Raw genomic sequence first — 22,393 nt, 5'->3', positions numbered from 1 at the left:
ACGCTAGATTGCCAAGCTCTGGAACATCCGGTACATTTCACGTTAGTGAATGGGGGTGACGTTCTTTTCCAATCTCAGGATCCTGAAGTGCCCACCTTTGGGGGCTGGTCTCCTTCCCAGCACGTGGAGGCAGCCACAGGCAGAAGAGATGGGCCTGACATTGTGGCAAACCCTCCCTGCAGTCAGCCACTCCAACGCTGGTTCCCTTTGTGAGGCTTGTTTACTGAAGGTGAATTCCTTGAGCATACAGAGGGTGGGGGCTGCAGGAAGAAACATTGCTAGGCAAAACTAGGGCGTGTGCTGCAGGACGCTCTGGGGCCGGGGCCGGAACCTCAGAGCTGTGGTAAGAAGAAAACCTGGTCTCAGACATCAGGTTGGGGAAGGGGAGTGAGAGGTCTACACTAGGACAATCAATATGGTAACTTTGATCTCATCACATAATGATACTTGCCTGCCGTTGTAAAGCAGTGTAACAGGGCACTGGTCCCTTTAAGGGCCAGAGGCAATGGGGAACAGCCAGCCCTTTTCTGGCCTGGTGAGGATTCCCATGTAGGGATGGTGAAGAAGATCCGCAGCTCCATGAGGGAGCCTGGGACCAGGAGAGGACTGGGTGTGCACTGTCCCATGGCTGCAGCAGAAGCTGAGAAAGGGAAAGCAGGCTCTGCGCACATCCCGGGCTGGGGAAGCTCGAGCCATTCAGCCAGAGAGCCCCACCATCGAGGTTGGGAACAGGGTTATTTCTTTGTTATTGTTACACATTTCTGGGTTTTTTTATTTGCACTGAAGAATAAACAGGGCCCTGCAGACAGGGCATAGACTGAACTGAGCGTGGCCGATTGTTTGTCCCAGGCTGGTGATCAGGTCCACGAGCACTTTGAGATCTACTCATGGAGAGCACAATAGGCCAGTGAGGTGTCGTCGTTGTTACTTCCTGTGACGCCTTCCATCTCAGGACCCCAAAGCACCAGGCAAGCGTTGATCGATTACAGGCCATGCGGTGAGTTCGTGGCAGAGCGAGTAGAACCCTGGTGTCCTGATCTCAAGTCTTTTTCACCGTTTACTCCAGATCTCTCCATGCCGCTGAGCAGGTGGCAGGTTCCCTCCTCTTCAACCAGCAGTTTGGCTCAGGGGCCTCTGGGAAGGACTGTTGTCTGGGATTTAGGGCAAGGGCCTGGGTTTCTCTTCCCGGCTCTGTCACTTGACTTGGGTAAGCCAGAGCTGTGCTCTGCCTCAGTTTCCCCAGTTGCAAAATGGGGGATCACAATAGCTTGCCTACCTCACAGGAGCATTTCAATTCTTTATCAGTATACAAAAAGTGTCACTTGATGAAAACATCATGGGAGTGCCAGAGAAGAGGACAAAGTCCCTATATATGTGTACACTGCCCTCCCACCCATTGCACTGAACTATGGTGCTGTACACCCAAACTAATGCAGGGGTTGGTCTTTGGACCTGTCTCCCTGGAACAAAAGCCATAGGTAGGCCACAGTGTGAATGCATTGCTGCCAACACACTAGTCCGTTCCCAGTTCCTGGGAAGCCAGGCTCCATTGCTCATGAGTTAAATTGTCAAGCAAGCATCTTTGTCCTTTCTGCCATGCTGCCCCATATACCTGGGAGGAGCTCCCTGTAAATATCCCCAAAGCTTCCTGTAGTGGGGCGGCTGTTGCATGCTCTGAGAAACCTGTCACGCCGTCGGCCCTTTGATGTCTTCATTTGATTCATGCTATGTGATAGGTCCTCCCTGAGCCTTACACCTCCATTACACAATTCAGCAATGCTGGGTGGGAATGACTTTACCAGTAAGGGAGTCCGTAATTTAAATGCAAAGAGCTGTCTAGGAAAGATGTTGCTTAGATCTTTCACAATGCAAAAGGCCAGGCAACTGAAATATGCAGAAGTCGTCTATTTGTTCGGATACCCAGAAACGCTGAAAGGAAGTGGTTAATGTCAGTTTCGGGTTAATTAGCAAACATTCCAAGGACTTTAACTTAATTTCAAGGTTAGAAGTTCCCTGAAGTTGTGTGTAAAGAGAGGACAATGGCTGAGCCTCCTTTGAAATGAGCAAAAGCAAACTCTGTAGATTGCAAAGGAGTTATTGGAGAAGATGTATCTGCCTCATGGGTCACTATATAGCGCAGCAGGAAAGCAGGGTTAATAATATTGTGCCTTTGCCCTAGCTTCAGAAGAAGTCTCTTGTGGCCTGAGCTGATGCATATATCTCTAGTGCAGTGGCAAAACACACATCTTTTGCAAATTCTGACACTTTCCTATAGGCTGGGGGTGTAGAGCTGAGGGCTTCCCTTGGGCGCACACCATCCTTTTGGGAGGCATCAAATCCCAGATGTACTGTGGCTCTGCCGATCTATTAGCAAATCCAACAGCCTCTACCCTGTAGCCAGCCTTCCTGGTAAACCCTGCGACATTCTGTAATGAAAGCCCAGGTTCTCAGATGCATCTGTGTGCTGGTTGGGGCTTCCTTTTCCAGATCCTTTGTCTATCTTGTCTGCTTAACCTTTAAGCTGTTCAAGGCCAGAGATGTCTTACGGTGTGTGAGGTGGGAGGGGGTGTTGCACGCAGCAGAATAGGGATCTGATCTCAACTGGGGCCTCTTGGCCCTACTTCCTACTGGAATAAAAATGAGACATCTGCGAGGGGGAACTCTGCAAACGAGCTTCCCAATCCCACGGCCAGCAGAGATAGCTCAGCTGTCGGCGGCATGTAGAACAGTTTGGGGTGCGAGTGGGCAGCTGGGGATTTGGATGGTGCTCCGGACAAGCTCTTTTCCCCCCTGGCCATGGCCCCACGTCCAGTGCCACCAAGAGAGTGGTGCAGGAGCTGGCTTCATTAGCTTTCCCTCACCGAGGAATCCCACCAAACCAGGAAAACCCCAGCTGGGTAGATCCACTGGCTTTAGAGCTGCATCCCAGTAAAAAATGAGGCTACTTGAGGGAAGTTCTTCGTGTCCGTAACTGTGCACTGAAAAGGCAGCTTGTTTTCCTGCGTGTCCTCTTTATGGTGTAAAAAGCCAGCGAGCCCTTCGTTTGCCTGCGGTCTGCACTGCAGCCTGGTCAATAGCGCCGAGGTGACCAGTGGCAGAGCGCGTGCATCGTCCACGGTCGCAGCTGAGGGCAAGCTAAGTGCAAGTCCAGTGCCAAGGACCAGCCGAGCTCAGTATCTGGGCTGCAACCTTAGCATCTGCACCCAGGCTGCACAGAGAGTTGCAGAGGTTAAGCCCAGAAGGGACCATCAGATTTTCTACTCTGACCTCCCGCCCAGTTACTCCGGAATTGAGCCCCATCACTTGGGGTCACGAATCTGTCCATGGTAGAGCGCCCCCTCCAGGAGCCACACGCGAAGGTCATACATGAGTCCAATTATCCCCCACCCTAACAGGAGTTATGGAGCATCTTTCTAGCAGGCTGGCGCTCAACCTTCTGGCTGAGGCCTCTGGGGCCACGTCCCACCTCGGGATCCCAGGCGAAACCACAAAATCACCTGCAGTTAGCAAACGGGGCGCAACCAAAAAAAAGGAAAAGAAAAACCTGTCAGCAACTCCCTCCAGGATATGGGCCCCTCTGACTCTAGAGAGTCCTGGGAGTGTCACTGTCCATGTCAGAGTCCACTGGGGGACTCTGACTCCTCTTTCCCCTTCTGCTCCGGGTCCTGCACCCTCCTCCTGCGAGGGCAGGGCCTCGGCAGGCTGCCAGCCCTCTCTTCAGAGCTGGAGAGACTCAACAGTCTGGTCCCTCCCCAGGGTTGCCCAGATCTCCTTTTAATGCTTTCTCCAGATTTGCAAGTGCAGAGGGGCAGGGCCATCCTGGCCCCACGCTGCTCCTTAACCCTTCCATGCTGGTGCGGAGGTGATGTACCCCAGCACACTTGCATTTGACGAAAGCACTTCTTCCAGCAAGGCTGGACGGTCTTGAGTTAAAGCCATCAAGAGATGGAAAATCCACCACATCCCTTACAAGTCTGTTCCAGGTTTCAGAGTAACAGCCGTGTTAGTCTGTATTCGCAAAAAGAAAAGGAGTACTTGTGGCACCTTAGAGACTAACCAATTTATTTGAGCATAAGCTTAGTGGCTAACCACCCTCACTGTTAAAAATGCATGGCCTAAATTCTAGATTGCATTTGTCTGGTGTCAGTGTCCAGCCGCTGGTTGGTGTTCTGCCTTTCTCTGTTAGATTGAAGAGCCTGTTAGTACCTGCTATTCCCTCCCCAGGATGGTACTTAGCATAATGAAGTCACCCCCAGAATCATCTTTTTGCAGTTGAACCACATTCAGGACCCCTTGCTAACATCTGTTGTCAGCACTGGGTGATTTTTACTGTGTACTCCAGGAGTAAACTTCACAGGGCAGAGATGCCATGAGCCACCACCCATAGTTACCAGCCTTCTATCCAGCAATAAACTAATCACACACAGAAGTTTTATTCAGGGGCTTACCCCTATCAGCTCTATCACTTTATTTGCTCCTGCCCTCATCCTTTAACTCTTTCTATCTCAGTCCCATTCAGCTAGCAAGCTTCCCCAGGGGACAGAGCTGTGTCAGTTCTGTGTTTTGCAAAGCACAATACAGTACTCACTCGAGACTTGGCAAATTTGTTTTGCCTAATTTTGAACAGGCTGAAACATGGCTTTGAACTCAAACGCTGACAGGGAGGGTTGGTGGGAAATAGTTTTTTTGTCTCAGGAAAAATTGTTGAGGTTTTCTGGAAATTTTTCCCATTCTGCATGAGGCCATTCAAAGCTTTTTGACAAACACCAGAGAGAGAAATGACATCCACCCCAAGAAAATCAGACACCGTAGGCACTTGAGCCCAGGTATCCCTCATCTCAGGTGAGTGCTCAGGTGTGGAGGTGTGAAGAATCAGCATTTTCCAAGAAAAACACCATTTTGTCGAAACTCCTCAACTATCTCTGCTGTTAGATTTGTGTACCACTGGGGGAGACGTTAAAACAGGAGTTGGGTGGCTGAGATCAGCATGCAAAGTGGATGAATAAGTGAGCAGAGTAAAAAACGATAAATTAAACTCAGGGAAAAAAACATAGAAGAGAGATGATGCTAATGAAAAAAATAAACATATTCTCTTCCCATAGACAGGGCACCCATTCTTGCTCACCTAGCCTTTGAGTGTGTTCTTACGTCCTTAATACACAGCAGAGTCTTCCCTGTAGGAAGAAAGATTTTTCTTTTTAAATTGACTCGCCTTTGGGAGGAGCCTTTGGTTCAGAGGCAGGAAAAACAAGCTTGCAAACTTCACTTTGTTTTGCAGCCCAACCCTAAATAGTCCCACAAGGATCTCCTGTTCCTAGTCACACACCTGCTAAGTGAAATTAACACAGAACAGAGCACGATGCAGTGACTGCATTCCTATCCTCTGATCAGAGGAAGGTGCAGAGAAGCCCAAGACCCTGGGTTATATCTCTGACAAGTGCTTGAAACAATGCCCATTCAGTGAATCGTTGGGTAAACAAGTGTCCAGGCTAACGACTGCAGGAGATGCCACAGAAATAAACGGAAACAAAATCTGAGGGCTCATCCTGTGATTTTCCACATATGGTATGCTAATTGCTACCAACTGGTGCAAATTGCTGCTTGCCTTTTCTATGTCTGAGGTTGGCTTTCGTGCAGCTCTGCCATTTGCTGTACATTGACTGCTGAATGTAGCCTGTGTTCCTCATTTATTCCCTGGCAAATGCTGTCCCCTTGAACGTACTTTCTAGAAAGGGGGATGATTGGGAAGTCCTGTATGTTGTCATCAGAGAAGGACCTAAGTAAATAAATAGATACAACATAACATTGATTTTTGTGTGGTGGGAGAGATCGGAGATTTTGTTTTTGCAGAACTTCTCAGGTGGGCTTCGGATTCGTCAGACCAGGTTTTCTTCTCTTATAATCAAAACTAGATTTGTTTTGGATCCAGGTCCGGTGCTATCCTAACCTTCAAAGATTTCAGGAGTGTGAGGGGGTGTATGCCCCATGCAGGCAAGGAAAGGGCAAATGTGGGACAGAGAAGGAGACCAGTGAGCATACCAGGCTGCACCTGGAGGGTGGGCCAGGCTCAAGGATGAGGAAGTGCAGCTGGGGTGGGGCTAGGAGAGGACTGTACATACGGGAGTTTTTTAGATTAGAAGGGGACTGTAGGTAGCGAGCGAGGAACGTTGCAGTCACTTTCTGGGACTAGAGAGGTTGGGGTGAGCTGGCCCTGGGATTTTCTCTGGAACAGGGAAGTCTGGTAAGTGGCCTGGAGTGCTACACAGCAGCCACCGGAGGGGTACAGGCTCTGGTGGGAAGCTCAAAGGAGAGAAACTGGGGAGGCTATTGAGAGGGATGTAATGTCAGGTCCAAGGAGGGCAGAAGTGGGTTTATCGCTGGCAGTTTGGGAGCTTGTTACGGGATTCCAAGGAAAAGTCCTGCGAGTCCAGGCCCCTGAGAGAAGGGTCAACCTCCACAGCTGAGTAGGAAAAAGTCCAGGGAGCTGGATGGAACAGTCCTTGGCTGCTGGTTACAGGATCCTTGGGCTGGAGCCCAGCAGTGTGGTTGGGCCTGGGTTCTCCTACTAGCCAGCAGCAAGATGGCATGTGTCCAGAGAAGGGGACAAGAATGACAGAGACCCGACAGAAGGGTGTGAGGACAACAGGACCTGGAGTTGAGGCTGAAGACCTTGTGCTGGGGACTTTTGGACTTTATGATCCCAGAGGGGTGGGAACAAATTGTCGCCTGACCGGCGGGCTGAGTTACAGGAAGACAGACCCCTGCAGAACCAGACCCACCATCAGCAGGGGGTGCTGGAGAGGTAGAGCTGCTACACCACGTCTGGCCATCAGGAGGTGCTGCAGCTGAGAGTCCACTCTTTCACAAGAAGGTTTGGACAATGGTCTTGGCATGTGTTGGGCAGAAGTATTGTCCATAGTGGTTAAATTACAGGACTGAGCTAACGGAGCTTCTGTTCCCAGCTTTTCCACAATCCTGGGTGGCCTAGGTCAGGCCATGCCTTCTTTCTGTGTTGGAAATAGGAATAACACGTACTCTCCTCAAAGGGAGGGTTGTGAGACCTAACTCATATTTACAGAGCACTTTGAGATCTTTGGATGAAAGCTGCGACAAACGAGTAAGGTGATGTTATTGTGTTAATGCCATTTACTAATGCAGCTCAATGATATTTTGAAGGCCATAGATATGGAAAAGCATGGAGGTTTAAGCATTCATTTGGTTTTGCCCAGTTGGCATGTGCTTGCATTTCATTTAGCAGTAATACAAAAGATTTGATCAGATGTTCTGGTGGTTCTGTCTTGCTTGATTTTTAGGTGGCTGAAATGTCTAACAGTGAGCACAACCAAGAGTTCCAGATGGTGGAGCAAATGGAAGAGACGGGCGAAAGAAAAGCTGGCAATGGAGAAGCTCCAGAGTCCAACCCAAGTGGAGGCAAGGGGTCCCCCTCTGTGACTTCTGAGTCTACTCCCTTCCCAAATTCTTACGTCAACCAGTATGCCATGAGGAAATTCTTTGTTACAAGGGTAAGCAAACCCCACCCCTGTTTGTGTCCCTTAGTTAACAGATTGCCCACAGAATGGCTGGGCTCCTGGGTTCTCCTCCTGGATATCCAGTCCCCGAATTGCCAAGAGAATCTGGAGTGATCTACTTTTATGTGGCTAGGAGTCTATGATTTAGGTTCGTTGGGGAAAAAACCTGCATGTGAGTCTAGTCTCCTTCGGGCATGCGTGATTTCCACCTGGAACTCCCACAAATCATAAGCTGTGCTCACTATCTTCCCTGCACATGGGCATGAGGTATAGGTCAAACCTGGACTCCCTAATGTTTGGAGGGTATGGTATGGAGTGCAATTTGACGTAACCAACTCTGTGACATTCCCAAGGATAACTGAGAAGTAATAGCTTATGAGAGGGCTTTATCCAATCAAAGGCCGTGTCTAATGTGGGAATTTGCCTCAGTTCCATCAGTCAGCGGCCAGAACTCCTTGCAGACAAACCCGCAATTTGTACCAAGGTAGCTAGTCCCCTCTCTGAACCCTGGGTAACCTGCATTGGTGTAAATCATGGCTTTGCTTTTCTACACTTGAAATTTGCATTGGTGAAGCTACTCCTTTTGCTAGCCACTGATGGGCTGGAAAGGGAGTAAATTCCCAAAGGAGAGAAGGCCTCCATCAAATTTATTGTATTTGTGGAGGGCCCAGCAGCCTTGAGTCTAGGAATCCACCAAGGCTCAACAGAAGCGTCTGAAAATTATCATTCACTGATGCAGGCAGCATCAACTAAAGCACCTGACAAGCCCTTTCCTTAATGTTAGTATATACAAAGTCTGATTGCGCACACACTCTGTGGAATATGTTTCCTCGGCTGTCTCCGATCCACTGTTTTAACGCATTTGCTATTAGGCTCTGATCCTAAGCAGCTCCTGGAGATGCTGAGCACTTTAAGCCCCCACTGGGCTTAATTGAGCCCTTAATTCTTGCACCTATTTAATGCAGAGTCTTCCTGGGTGGAAAAGCAGCACTCAGGGCTAATAACTGGAGCTATGCTGTGGGTAGAATCATTGTTTCGGTGGCGGAGACTGCTGATCCAAAGCAGTGTCTTACAAAAGGAACAATACTTCATCTTCCCTGACTATGTATTTATAAGCTCCCCTCAGATTGCTATCCACGAGCTATCATACCCGAAAGCCGGAAGGGGAGGGGAGAAATTCTCTCTAAATTTAAACTTAAGAATGTAAATTATATGCAGATGAAAGGAGCTAAAACCATTTGATCGTTTACTATTTAATGAACGGTTCCCTGTTGCCTTTTTATAGCTTGCAGTCTCCTGTAGGCCGCAAGTCTCTAGTAAGCAGGCTCCGGGCATCCCCTGGTGTTCTGAGACACAGCTGCCTGTATGACACTGGTTTGGCTCATATCGACACCAAGTCTCCCTGCGTGCTATCACCCCCCCACCCCCTGCCCCACAGAGCTCTGAATCAGGCACGGTGCTGCCTGTGGGAGCATCTCCCTGGTCGGAAATCAAGGTGGCTCATAGAGCGAGTTGGCTTTTCACGCTGCCATCTGGAGCAGGCCTTTCTTTCAGAATAATGCAGATGCTCTAAGGCTCCCTAGAATGCAGATGGTCTAAGCCTCCCTGGTCATAAGGCCAATGCTTGATTTGCACCAGGGCTTGCCAGGGCTTAGCCCCGGCACCTCTGGGCTTGGCAGTTCATAGCCCCGGCACCTTTGGGCTGACTGCATCCACTATGAATGTAAAGAAGTGGCTTGAGCCCCGGCACGTCTTTCGTTACAAATTAAGCACTGGCTGAGGCTATGGCCTTATTTAAGGGGATGGTCCGTGGAACGTTTAAAGATTCCCATTGACTTCACTGGGCTTTGGATCAGATCCTTGAAGCCTGATCCTGGAAAGCGACTTCAGGGGTGTGAGGGCGCCGAGCACCTTTACAGATAATGCGCTTTCAGTAGAAGGACCAGCTAGCTTTGCCAGTCAAACTCAATTGCATCAGACCCATAGGTGCTGTCGTTATGGGTTGCTGGGAGCGTGCTTGACCCCTGCTCCATCCCAGGCCCTGCCCCCACTCCACCCCTTCCTCCAAGCCCCCAGCCCCACCCCATCTCTTCCCGCCACCTCTCCGCTCCTTCCCCCAAGTTTGCCCGCCCAGCTCCTCTCGTCGCCCTCCCTCCAGCGCCTTCTGCATGCCGCTGAACAGCTGCTTGCGGCATGCAAGAGGTGCTGGGGGGAGGGAGAGGAGCTGATCAAGGGGCTGCCCCTAGGGTGCTGAGCACCCACTTTTTTTTCCCCCGGGTGCTCTAGTCCCAGAGCACCCACAGAGCTGGCCCCTACGATTAGCTCCCCTGTCCTCTCTGGTCCCCTGTGCTGCTGTCTTTCCAAAGTAACAGCAGCCCTGCAGAGCTAGGCGACCAGTGCTGTGGAAAAGGTCTCTTAGGAAAGGTGAAACCATGTGAGGCTCTCCTGGTTGTGTGTGATGCACAGCTAAGGTTTGCTGATGCTCAGGGACTTTTCAAGTGGACCAGGGCTGATGTATGGGCTTACATTGAAACCATGTGAAAGTGGCAGTTTCCTGTTCATTCTGAAGAAGAAAAGAGGGAACTCGTGTTGTGAGTTTCAGTTTGAGGCCTCGCAAGCCCAGTCATGAAATACCACGTCTTTACCACCTTCCTCCCTTTCTGTTGTGTTCCTATCACAAATATAAAAGACCCATGTCATATAGGCCGGATGTGAGCTTGTTTACACCAGTGTAAATGTGAAGTACCTCCAGTGAAGTCAGTGGAATCCCACAGACAGACAGACACATACACCCACGAACGAACGAACAGACGGAAATGTATGGTACTTCCATAACCAATGGAAGGCCTTTGCATTAACCCGTGAGACTGCCCCAACACCAGCTGCCATCTTGGATTCCCTCCACACACATCCTGGTCATTACTTTGGTAGTTTTGAAAGCTCCATTCTTGTTTGAACAATATTCTGTTTCTTTGGAGCTGGTATAGTTGTCACCTCATGATGAACCCTCTAACAGCTGGACAATAAGGATGTCACAATTAGCTTGTGTATATAAAATGAACCCCCACCCCCTGGAAGGCAGACAGAGGGCAGATGACTGAGTCATTTCCAAATAAAAAACATGTTTTGAATAGATCCCCGAGTTCTGAGGCGTGAGACGTGATACTTTTCTTTGAAGGGGACACCTGTATGCACTTAGCGTTGCTCCAACGACGTGGTTTAGAATAAGAGGAGCGTGTGTGTTTGAGCTGTAATTTCTTTCCGTCATGTTTATCTTACTATTCTTTTCTGATGTTCTCTCTTTCTAGCCAGGAGCATTTGACCAAGCCATAGAAGATCTAAAAATCCACGTGGTCAAGAATGCGGGGGAAACAGCTCAGAGCTTCTGGCTTTTGACTGAGTGAGTAGTCATGACATATGGGGCACTGGCTGAGGTGGTGGCTTTGTTATGGGCTGCTAGAAATAAAGCAAGAATGGGAGGGAAGGGGTGTCACATAGCGACACTGGGTTAAGCTCTCTGGGTTCTGCTTTTAGAAGTGATTGCATAGATACATCAGCAGTGGCATGACTTCCTGTTGAAAGGGAGACTGTAGGGAGAGGAATGCCAGGCACGAACAAAGCAGGCCTATGCCTCCAGTGTAGTGCTGTGTAGAGTTGTGTAGAATCTCTTAATATTGATGATCCTTTTGTTAGTGGTTTGTAAATCATGTTGACAGTAAGTGCTGTGTAAGTGTCATTTATTATATTGGCAACAGTGTGTAGAGCACTGGACTGGGACTCAGGAGACCTGCATTCAGTTCCTGGCACTGTCACAGCCTGCTGGGTGACCTTGGGCAGGTAACTGTCCTGCTCTGTGCCTCAGTTTTCCCATCTGTGAAATGGGGATAACAATGCTGCCCTCCTTTGGTAAAGTGCTTTGAGATCTGCAGATGAAAAGTGCTAGATAAGAGATAGGTGGTGGTGGTGTCGTCGTCCTCGTCAGACCAAAGAAGAGAGACCATGTTAATGTAAATATAACTGTTAATTCTGGGGTCATCTGAGCCTCTTTTGTGATTTTGTAAGAGCTAGTGCAGGGAGGGGGAGACCGAATCATCGCCGATCTTGCTTCAAAGGTCTCTGTTAGCAGCTTCTTTTAAGGAAACTGAAACTTGGATATTGCCCCCTCTGATGTGTTTATTTCTAGTTAAAAGCATCCCAGCAGCGGCAAATGACAAATCCTCAGTCTCACAGATGACGCGTCATTCGAGCCCGGGAGCGGATATGTTCTGCAGTTAAGGATCTTTGCAGGTGGCACCCTGGGTTTAGCCGAGACGAGAACAGCATTTAATGTGGCTCCTGACATAGTTGAGCGATTTCAAAAGTACAGAGAAAGAGGCTGGTAGGACCAGGGTTACGTAGGCGGATTTGACAGCCATTACAGCAAAATTTAGAGGCCCCAAATCAGGATCAGAGCTCTGTTGTGCTGGGTGCTCCACATACACGCGGTACGTGTCGGTCTATCCTCCAAAGAACTTCCAGCCTAAATAGACATGACAAAGAGTGGCTGAAAGGGAGCAGTATTTATCCCCATTTTACAGACTGGAAACTGAGTCACAGGGCAGGTTGAATAGGGCGGTTACACAGGAATTCTGGGTTGGAACCAGGAATTGCACTCCTGAGTCCCTTCAGCATGGGACCATCCTCCCTCTTCAATCCCCTCCCTCCCTCCTCACCCTCTGTGCAAAAAAACCCCCCAAAAAACGGTTTATAGGACAAAATGAATCAGCCCAAGAATCTGCATCTCAATAGCGGAGGTGGACTGGTAGGTAGGAGCCCTGGGGCAACCTTCCACAGTCTAAAACCTCTTGTGTATTGGTAACGATATTGAAATGACCTTTTAATGACAGGGTAAATACTGCTGTGGTGGTGTGTGTACATGGCAAATGCGGCAGATTGCTCGGCAATCAGTGGTTAAGGGCACGGTTACTTGCACTAATGATACCATGCTGTGGTCCTGTGACCTGGTTGGCAAGTAGCTCGTCAAGTCTGCCTGTGCTCAACTGTTGGAGTTAGGGAGCCCGTTTAGCAGGGCTGCTGTTTGCTTTGGCCTCTCCAGGAGCTTGTATATATTTGCTATGTTTTTAAAAGCTCCAACCCTCCGAGGGAGGGTTTGCACAGACCAGCTGTGATGCGAGTTGCTCTTCTCTGTGTGAAGCCCGCTCGGTCAGGGAGGATGTCAGACAGGCTGACTCATCCTGTATGATGAGGCCGCTGGGAGGGGCGGCTGCTGTCGTCCAGATACAGTATTTTGTTGCTGATTGTGAAGATGTGTCAGTGAGCTACTTTTAAGCTACTTCAGCAGCGCTGGGGCTGGCAGGTGCGTGAGATTTAAAGGCACCCCACATCCATTCCTTCTAAAGGCAGGCCGAAATATCCCAGCCCTCAGTCTCTGAATTTCTGCCTGCTGGCGTTGAAAGCTGCCTACTGCACGTGGATTCCCAGCATGCATTAAAATGAGTGGCAACCGGGCACCACCAGAACGATTTCCCAAAGGTCGGGGTGGATCCTCCATCACTGGCAATGTTTAAATCACGATGGGATGTTTTTCTAAAGGATCTGCAGTGGGACTATTTTGGGGATGTCCTATGTCCTGTGTTACACCCGAGGTCTGACTAGACGATCACAATGGTCCCTTCTGGCCTTGGAATCTCTGAATCTTTTAGGTGGCTGTGGAAATTCCAGCCCTAGTTTATATTTAATCCCCTGAATTTCTACAGGGCAGTTTATCCTGATGGGTCAAAGACACTTTACAAGCATGGGACCTGATCTTGCATGAGGGTTTGCAGGGCTGGGGCCTTGCGCATTCAAAACCAAGCCCATGTTCTTTCTCGATTTGTTTCCAGCTGTCCAAGGTGAGAGTTTGGGTAAAACTTTCAAGAGTCCAAATCCCATTTTCAAAAATCACCCGGGCACTTTGGAACCTAAGACCTGCTGCCCTTCAATGAGATTTAGGCTCCTAAATGCCCGTCACTTTTGAAAATGGGACTTAGGTTCCCAAGTCACTTAGGACCTTTTGAAAAGCATGCCCTCCCTTTCAGAAAAAAGCTAACGCCAAGAACCAAAACCCTTTTTTTTCTAGCTGAATCTATGTAAGTCCTTAATCAGACCATTGAAGGATTTGTCCAATGACCCCTGGACTTTGCAGTGTTGTCGTACCCCGTGTGTACCTCGTCCAGTGCACTAAATGCCCCACTAACAACGACGTGGGTGAAAGAAGACAATTCTACGCTCTTGAATGAACTCACACAGGAAAATAATAAAAGACAAAAACACCACATCGCCCGGGGGGAACACTTTGTTCAACAGATCGCTACATATGTGACCTATCAGTCCTCCTCCTCAAAGGAAACCCGCACAATACCTTCAAAAGACAAGCCTGGGAGCTTAAATTCATAACGTAGCTAGACACTAAAAATCTGGACTGAACAGAGACGCTGGATTTATGGCTCATTACAACACTCTGTAACCCAATAACCTTCCCTCCCCCTTTTTTGTCCTATGACAAAAGTTATAAAGTTTGCGAACGATACCAAGCTGGGAGGAGTTGTAAGTGCTTTTGAGGATAGCATTAAAATTCAAAATGATCTGGACAAACTGGAGAAATGGTCTGAAGCAAACTGGATGAAATTCAATAAAGACAAATGCAAAGTACTCCACTTAGAAAGGAACAATCAATTGCACACATACAAAATAGGAAATGACTGCCTAGAAAGCAGTACTGTGGAAAGGGATCTGGGGTCATAGTGGACCACAAGCTAAATATGAGTCAACAGTGTAACGCTGTTGCAAAAAAAGCGAACATCATTCTGGGATGTATTAGCAGGAGTGTTGTAAGCAAGGCATGTGAAGTAATTCTTCTGCTCTTCTGATTAGGCCTCAGTTGGAGTATTGTGTCCAGTTCTGGATGCCACATTTCAGGAAAGATGTGGACAAGCTGGAGAGAGTCCAGAGAAGAGCAACAAAAATGATTAAAGGTCCTGAAAAAATGACCTATGAGGGAAGATTGAAAAAATTGGGTTTGTTAGTCTGGAAAAGAGAAGACTGAGAGGGGACATAACAGTTTTCAAGTACATAAAAGGTTGTTACATGGAGGAGGGAGAAGAATTGTTTTTCTTAACCTCTGAGGATAGGACAAGAAGCAATGGGCTTAAATTGCAGCAAGGGAGGTTTAGGCTGGACCTCAGGAAAAACTTCCTAACTGTCAGGGTGGTTAAGCACTGGAATAAATTGCCTAGGGAGGTTGTGGAATCTCCATCATTGGGGATTTTTAAGAGCAGGTTGGACAAACACCTGTCAGGAATGGTCTAGATAATACTGAGTCCTGCTGTGAGTGCAGGGGACTGGACTCGGTGACCTCTCGAGGTCCCTTCCAGTCCTACGAGTCTGTGGCTGCAGGGATGTTAGCTGGCCACTTCACCTTGTTAACTACTCATGCAGTGCTTCTCAGTCAGGGGTACACGTACCCCTGGGGGTACACAGAGGTCTTCCAGGGGCTAGAGATTTGCCTAGTTTTACAACAGGCTCCATTAAAAGCACTAGCGAAGTTAGGACAAACTAAAATTTCCTACAGACAATGACTTGTTTCTACGGCTCTGTATACTATCCACTGACATGCAGGTACAGTATTTATATTCCAATTGGTTTATTTTATAATTATGTGGTAAAACTGGGGAAGTCAGCAACTTTTCAGTAACAGAGTGCTGTGACACTTTTGTATTTTTATGTCTGATTTCGTAAGCAAGTAGTTTTGAGGTGAGGTGAAACTTGGGCAGGGGGTTGGAGGCCGGGAACAGAAGACAAATCCTGAAAGGGGTACAGTTATCTGGAAAGGTTGAGAGCCACTATGCTAAACAATCTCTTCCATCTTGTATTTAGCCATGACACTCTGAGTACCTTTCCCAGACCAGAAGAAGAGCTGTGTGTAAACTTGAAAGCTTGTCTCTCTCACCAACAGAAACTGGTCCAATACAAGATACGAGCTCACTCTCCTTGCCTTTCTAAAGACCTGGAACTTTGTCATGTCAAGTCTGTTGAGTGCTGTAGTTTGGGGCCCTTTGAGAGCCAGCTCAGCCTTTGGAGTTGGGTTCATGACCACAATTCTGTAGCTTGCAGTATATTTTTGGGGGCTATCGAATATCAGCCACTAGCTTTTTATTTCTGACGTGGCACTGGATCTATTCAGCCCCCACACATGATGTGGGTGTGTCATCCCTCTCCTTCCTGCCCACTGCTGCCAGGATTGCAAAAGTGGCTCACACTCTCTCGTTTCTGAGGCTGAGCGATAGTCCTCTTACATCAATTTGCTCCAAGCACGGAGGTTCGTAGGCTAGGCTGAGCTGCTGCACGGTCGCTTTCTCTAGTGCGTTGTCCTGCCCTCCCTTTAATTTAGCTCCAAATGTTTCTTATGCTTGAGCCATGGCAGTGATGACTAATGGGTCTCTTCTCTTAGCCCTATGACCCCAGAGTCTGCTGTGCTCTCCCATCCAGACGCTTTCGCTTTCCTGCATCCCTCTGTGATATCACTGAAGTCTCACCAGCCAGCTGTCTGCATTAACCTCCATGCATCAAACCACCCCTTGCCTCCTCTTTTCTGCTCCCTACAACTGGTCAGAAAGAGCAGGGGAGAGCTGTTTTTCTTGCTGCTTAGAGCAGTGCAAGGATTGGGTTCTGCATTTTGACCTTGTTTAGGTGTGTATGTGCAGGCATGCACCCCGGGGAAGGCAATCAGTATCTCTCAGGTACTCTTCATCCTGGAGGAATGTTAGAGGAACTGACCCCTAGATCTGGTGCTTTTGCGCACCTGACCCACTCTCAAATGCGGCCCGTCATTAATTAGAGTAAAAAGAACAGGAGGACTTATGGCACCTTAGAGACTAACCAATTTATTTGAGCATAAGCTTTCGTGAGCTACAGCTCAAATAAATTGGTTAGTCTCTAAGGTGCCACAAGTCCTCCTTTTCTTTTTGCGAATACAGACTAACACGGCTGCTACTCTGAAACCTGTCATTAATTAGCGTGGCACTCCTAGGAACAAATCCGTGGCTGCAGGCAGATGGTGTGGATATTGGCTAAACAACAAAACAGAGGCATAGGGCTTGGTCCCAGTCATACTTGGGCTGCAGAAGAATAGCTGTTAGCTGTAGTAACGTTCAGGTTCCTGCTTCTTCTGTAGGCTGCCGCTGCTAGAGGATGATATGATCACGATCATGAGCAGGCCTGACGTTACAGCCGGGAGCAGACAGCAGTGACATTCACACACACTTGTGGGCAGACTGTGTCAGTTAGGGGCTGGCCTCCAGAGGGGTGACGGGGAGACATGCTCCCCATGAGCGGAACGATTGTGCCTCTCACATAACCACACACGTACGCTGTCCTCCACACACAAAAGGCAGCAAGTAGCTTGCAACCCCCCACCCCCTGCTCTTCTTCGTGTTTGAGAGAGACGCCTCTTGCTTTTTTCCATCCATGCAATCGAGCCGCCAGATCCACGTGCTGTGCTTCCCATCGCCCTCTCCTGTCACTGTAGTGGGTAGGTGGTTTGAAGGCTCTGCCAGGGAGTGGGTCACCTGTGCCCATTGTGACTCACTAGACAGCTGTGCTGCACGTCCCTGTTCCTCCCCCAGCCCACCACACTTACTGGTCCCGAGCCCAGAAAGCGCTGTCGGTCATGAGGAGTTGCTGACAGCATCTTTCAGCCTGTGGGAAACGCTCCTAGTTCCTCACTATCCGGAGCACTGGAGTTAAGCTGAGCCGAGGCTCTGGATTCCCAACCTGCCCGCGATGAGCTTGCCACCTCCACCTTACTCCCGCATCGACTCCGTTTCGCTCAGGCCACAAAGTGTGCACAGAATAGCTCCCGGGCTGCTGCAGCAGCATCCTGCGCGTTGTCTGCTCTGGGCCTGTCCCTTCTTGCAGCAGCCAGGGGCCGTGTGGCTGCTGGATCTGACGCGGGGGGCGGGGATGCACCCCGGTGCGGGGAGGCACTGCTGTATGGCGTAGAGCTGGCATGACACGTTGACATCACCCCCTCGCTGCCCCGGGGCTGTCCTTGTCTGTCTGGGACGTGGCCCAAGGCTGTTGTGCTCCAGCAAACTCTGCCAGCCAACGCGGGCCTGGTGGGGGCGGTCGCAGAGTGGCGCTACGGTCCCTCCTCACCCGCTTCAGCTCGGCACGGCCCAGCGCTGGCCTGGCAGAGGGGCTGGCCCGAGCTTGCCAAGTGCAGTCCACGAGGTGGCCTTAGTATACCGGTCAGTATCCTCCTCCCCCTCCCCTTAACTACTGTGGAAATCGCAAACGCTTCTGACCCTTCAGCAGAGACCATCTCAGGGAACCGGGCAGGTGCACACTGAGCTCTGCCCCGGCGCCCATGTCCCTGCGTTAAAGGCATTCGCTGAGGGCACTGGCCGCCTTTCCTTTGACGGCCATGGGAGTTGGACTGGCCCTTTCCGGGCCTCTGGAGTGTGTGTTTGGATAACTGAGCAGCGTCTCTATAATAGATCTACAGCCATCCCCATCGACAACTCCTCCGAGTCTGCATCTGGGTATTAGCGTTGTCCTTTCCCCCCAAGAGTCAGTGTCTCTTTGTGGGCCTGTAAGAACACTGTATCTGTGTGGGGCACATGAATCCCCAGGATTTCTCAGCTCCTAAGCCCGCCTTGTGGGTGACTGACCTCTCTTTGGGGGTTCCTGGCACCTCACCCCCCCCACTTGAGTCCCCCACCTCTGTCACCTCCCCTATGGCCATTCCCAGCTCTCCTAGACCAGGGACCGACACAGTGGCCTGCTGGTGCCCTGGTGTGAGACGGGATGGTAATGTCTGGTGGCTGGGCCATGACAGCATCCAGGGAATACCTCCTGTGGCCAGACTGAATTTATAGTGGGTGCGTGGCTCTGATAACAATTAAATGCATCATTTTCCTGTGAGTTCCCTATGATGGAAGCATGTGCTCTGAGCTAATGGCTACCCTGGTCTTTATTACACGGTTTCCAGCACGGATGAGCATGTAGAGAGATTATGTACAGTAGAGACACAGATGTTCATTTTCTAAGGCCAGAAGGGATCATTGTGATCATCTAGTTTGACCTCCTGTGTAATACAGGCCAGAGAACTTCACCCCTTGATATCTTCATTGAGCCCAATAACTTGTGGTGGAGATAGAGTGTATATTTTGAACGGACACCTCATTTTGATTTAACAGTTCCAACTGATGGAGAATTCATCACATCCCTAGGTAAGTTGCCATCATAGTTAATTACCCACAGCGTTAAAAATCAGTCCTTAAGCGTCTCACTGTAAAGCCTCAAGGCAAATGATTTGTTATATTGGATCAGTTGTCCATCAAGGGCAGTATCTGCCGACCATCAGTGGCCTCTGTCTGAGGCTTAAATACACGTCTTTAAAAGTGGTTCTGGACAGGGCTAGTTATGTAGTTGATAGACCAAAAGCATCTCTGAATTTATTCTGTCAGTTAACCCTGATGAATCAAACATCAGAATTCCCCACAGGGGGGAGAAGGGTACCTGTCCGTTCCAGAGCTCCTGAGAGCTCAGGGAACAGATACTCTTGTGTGTATTGTATGAATGGGAGTTTTTGTGTGTGCGCACATTTCCTCACCCTTCAACTCTCAGATACCATGGTGATAATCGATATAGAGTAGAATAGGTCATATCAGAGTCTCCCTTAGCACCTCGGTGTGTGTATTTGACAACCGGAGAGTGGTCAGTGTTCCTTAGGATCAAAGATCGTTGGGAAGCTCCTAGGTCTGGCTCAGTAATTGCAACTAGATAAATTCAGGCTCCTTCCACCAAACTTCTCTTTGCAAAGTTTTTTGCTGCTTACTGTGGCCAGTTGATGGCAGCACAATGTAGTTTGGCTCAGCCTCCTTCAATTCTCCTCTGCTAATTTAGCCCTGCCTCTGGTTACAATAATCCTGGGGGATCCACACCCTGGAGTGGGCGCACTTCAGTGGCATCCCTTAGTGGGATTTTTTTAAAGCTCATCTTTATTCTATACTAGAAAGAGAATCTGCTGCAAAATCATCCAAACTACAATCATCATCATCACTAACAAAACCATGCAAAGCACAGGACTTGGTGGTGATGGGGGACTTCAACTACTCAGACATCTGTTGGGAAAATAAGGGCACAGATTATCCAATAAATCCGTGGAATGTATTGGAGACCATTTTTTATTTTAGAAGGTGGAGACAGCTACTGCAGGGAGGCTGTTCTAGACCTGATTTTGACAAATAGGGAGGAGCTGGTTGAGAATTTGAAAGTGGAAGGCAGCTTGGGTGAAAGTGATCATGAAATGGTAAGAGTTCATGATTCTAAGGAATGGTAGGAGGGAGAACAGCAAAATAAAGACAACGGATTTCAAGAGGGCAGACTTTAGCAAACTCAGGGAGTTGGTAGGTAAGATCCCAGGGGAAGCAAGTCTAAGGGGAAAAACAAAAGAAGACTGTTAGCAGTTTTTCAAAGCTGCTCCAGTCTGGCATGGAAGGGGTTAGAGCAAGCCAGAGAGGCTACGCAGAGACCCAGCCAATCATGGAAGGGCTTATTGGGAGCCAGTCAAGTGGAGGCTTGAAAGCAGCCAATCAGGGCCAGGCTGGGTCCTATAAGAAGGCTGCAGGGCAGAGAGGAGCTCAGTCTCTCCCTGGAGGGCAAAGGGAGAAGACCTGGCTCTTAGAGAAGCACACCGGACCGGACCGGACCGGACCGGACCAGACCAGACCAGACCAGACCAGCAGAGGCTGGGGGAGCTCTAGGCTGACGACTGCCAGCCTGGGGCCCTGACACAAAGGGGCAGCGAAGTTGCTGGGGCTACGGGGAAGTTGCCCAGGGAAGCAGGCAGAGGAGGAGAGTTGGAGGAGGGCACTAAGTGGCTGCCACCAGAGGGTCCCTGGGTCGGGGCCCAGAGTAGCGGGTGGGCCCTCCGCTTTACACCTACTTACCAATGAGGAGGGCGGCCTAAAGCCGGACTGTGGTCCGCCCTTGGAGGAAGGGGCTAGATGAGGACTGCAGGGAGCCACTGAGGCGAGGGGTAAAACCAGAAGCTGATGGTCCCCTGGACAGGTCAGGTGTTTTGGTTCTTAAATCGCCGTCCGGGAAAACACGGGTGTGCGTTAACCCTGCCTGAAGTTCTTTGTTAAAAAGATGGGCCTGACCTAGAATCGAGCTCCGTTTCCCAGGTGTGGGGCCCTTCCACGCCCTGGGGGTGCGCTAGGGGGACCAGATGTCCTGATTTTATAGGGACAGTCCTTGTTTTGGGGTCTTTTTCTTAGATAGGCTCCTGTTACCCCCCCTCCCGCCCACCCCCTCCTGATTTTTCACACTTGCTGTCTGGTCACCCTAAGGTGTGCACATGTGTGGGTCCCAGCTGCTCCCTGCCCCCCTCATTGAAGCAGGTGTGCAGGGTTACTGCCCTGGGAACTGCAGGGCACAGTGGACGTGGGGCCAGCTGCAGACAGGGGCGTGGGGCAGGGCTAGCTGGAGACAGGAGGGTGCGGGGTTGGCTGGAGGCAAGAGGGTGCAGGGCTGGCTGGAGACAGGGCAGGGGGTGCAGCAGGGGCTGGCTGCAGGCAGGAGGTTCAGGGGGTGGCTGGAGGCAGGGCAGGGGGTGCAGCAGGGGCTGGCTGCAGGCAGGAGGTTCAGGGGGTGGCTGGAGGCAGGGCAGGGAGTGCGGCAGGGGCTGGCTTCAGGCAGGGGGTGCAGGGGGTGGCTGGAGGCGGGGTTCTGGCTGCGGGCAGCAGGTGCGGGGGTGGCTGGAGGCGGGGAGTGCAGGGGGTGGCTGGAGGTGGGGGCTGGCTGCGGGCAGCGGGTGCGGGGGTGGCTGGAGGCGGGGGTGGCTGGAGGCGGGGGCTGGCTGCGGGCAGCGGGTGCGGGGGTGGCTGGAGGCGGGGGTGGCTGGAGGCGGGGGTTGGCTGCGGGCAGCGGGTGCGGGGGTGGCTGGAGGCGGGGGTTGGCTGCTGGCAGGGGGTGGCTGGAGGCGGGGGCTGGCTGTGGGCAGGGGGTGGCTGGAGGCAGGGCAGGGAGTGCGGCAGGGGCTGGCCGCAGGCAGAGGGTGCGGGACTGGCTGGAGACGGGCTGGCTGCAGGCAGGGGGTTCAGGGGGTGGCTGGAGGTAGTGGGTGCAGGGGTGCGGCAGGGGCTGGCTGCAGGCAGGAGGTGCGGGGGTGACTGGAGACGGGGGCTGGCTGCGGGCAGGGGGTGCAGGGGGCTGGCTGCGGGCAGGGGGCTGGCTGCGGGCAGGGGGTGCAGGGGGCGGGGGCTGGCTGCGGGCAGGGGGCGGCTGGAGGCGGGGGCTGGCTGCGGGCAGGGGGTTCAGGGGGTGGCTCGAGGCAGAGGGTGCAGGGGGTGCGGCAGGGGCTGGCTGCAGGCAGGAGGTGCGGGGGTGACTGGAGACGGGGGCAGGCTGTGGGCAGGGGGCTGGCTGCGGGCAGGGGGTGCAGGGGGCGGCTGGAGGCGGGGGCTGGCTGCGGGCAGGGGGCGGCTGGAGGCGGGGGCTGGCTGCGGGCAGGGGGTGCAGGGGGTGCGGCAGGGGCTGGCTGCGGGCAGGAGGTGCAGAGGGTGGCTGGAGACGGGGGCTGGCTGCAGGCAGGGGGTGCAGGGGGTGGCTGGAGGCGGGGGCTGGCTGCGCGCAGGGGGTGTGGGGGTGGCTGGAGGCAGGGCAGGGGCTGGCTGCAGGGGCTGGCTGCGGGCAGGGTGGTGGGGGCTCGCGGGCAGAGCGGCTCGGAGCAGTCCAGGCCCAGCAGAGCAGCCGGGGACCCCCCAGGCAGCAGCGGGAGCCCCAGGGCCAGGGGAGCCGCAGCAGCAGCACCAGGGCTC

General features: G+C 51.3%; 1 protein-coding gene across 4 annotated transcripts in view; it reads left to right on the top strand.

The window, feature by feature from the left end:
• TPRG1 (tumor protein p63 regulated 1) overlaps nt 1–22,393 on the top strand; it is a 118,820-nt gene that overhangs the window by 50,754 nt on the left and 45,673 nt on the right. For all 4 annotated transcript variants that reach the window (XM_043522800.1, XM_043522799.1, XM_043522803.1 and 1 more), the window contains 2 exons: nt 7,314–7,523; nt 10,838–10,929. In XM_043522800.1, coding sequence (XP_043378735.1) covers nt 7,314–7,523; nt 10,838–10,929 — 302 coding nt within the window. The remainder of the gene's footprint in view (nt 1–7,313; nt 7,524–10,837; nt 10,930–22,393) is intronic.

The sequence above is a fragment of the Chelonia mydas genome, chromosome 9 (genome assembly GCF_015237465.2).
Source record: "Chelonia mydas isolate rCheMyd1 chromosome 9, rCheMyd1.pri.v2, whole genome shotgun sequence".
Classification (NCBI taxonomy): domain Eukaryota; kingdom Metazoa; phylum Chordata; order Testudines; family Cheloniidae; genus Chelonia; species Chelonia mydas.
The sequence above is the reverse complement of the archived record's forward strand: the minus strand, read 5'-3'. Positions and strand labels throughout refer to the sequence as shown.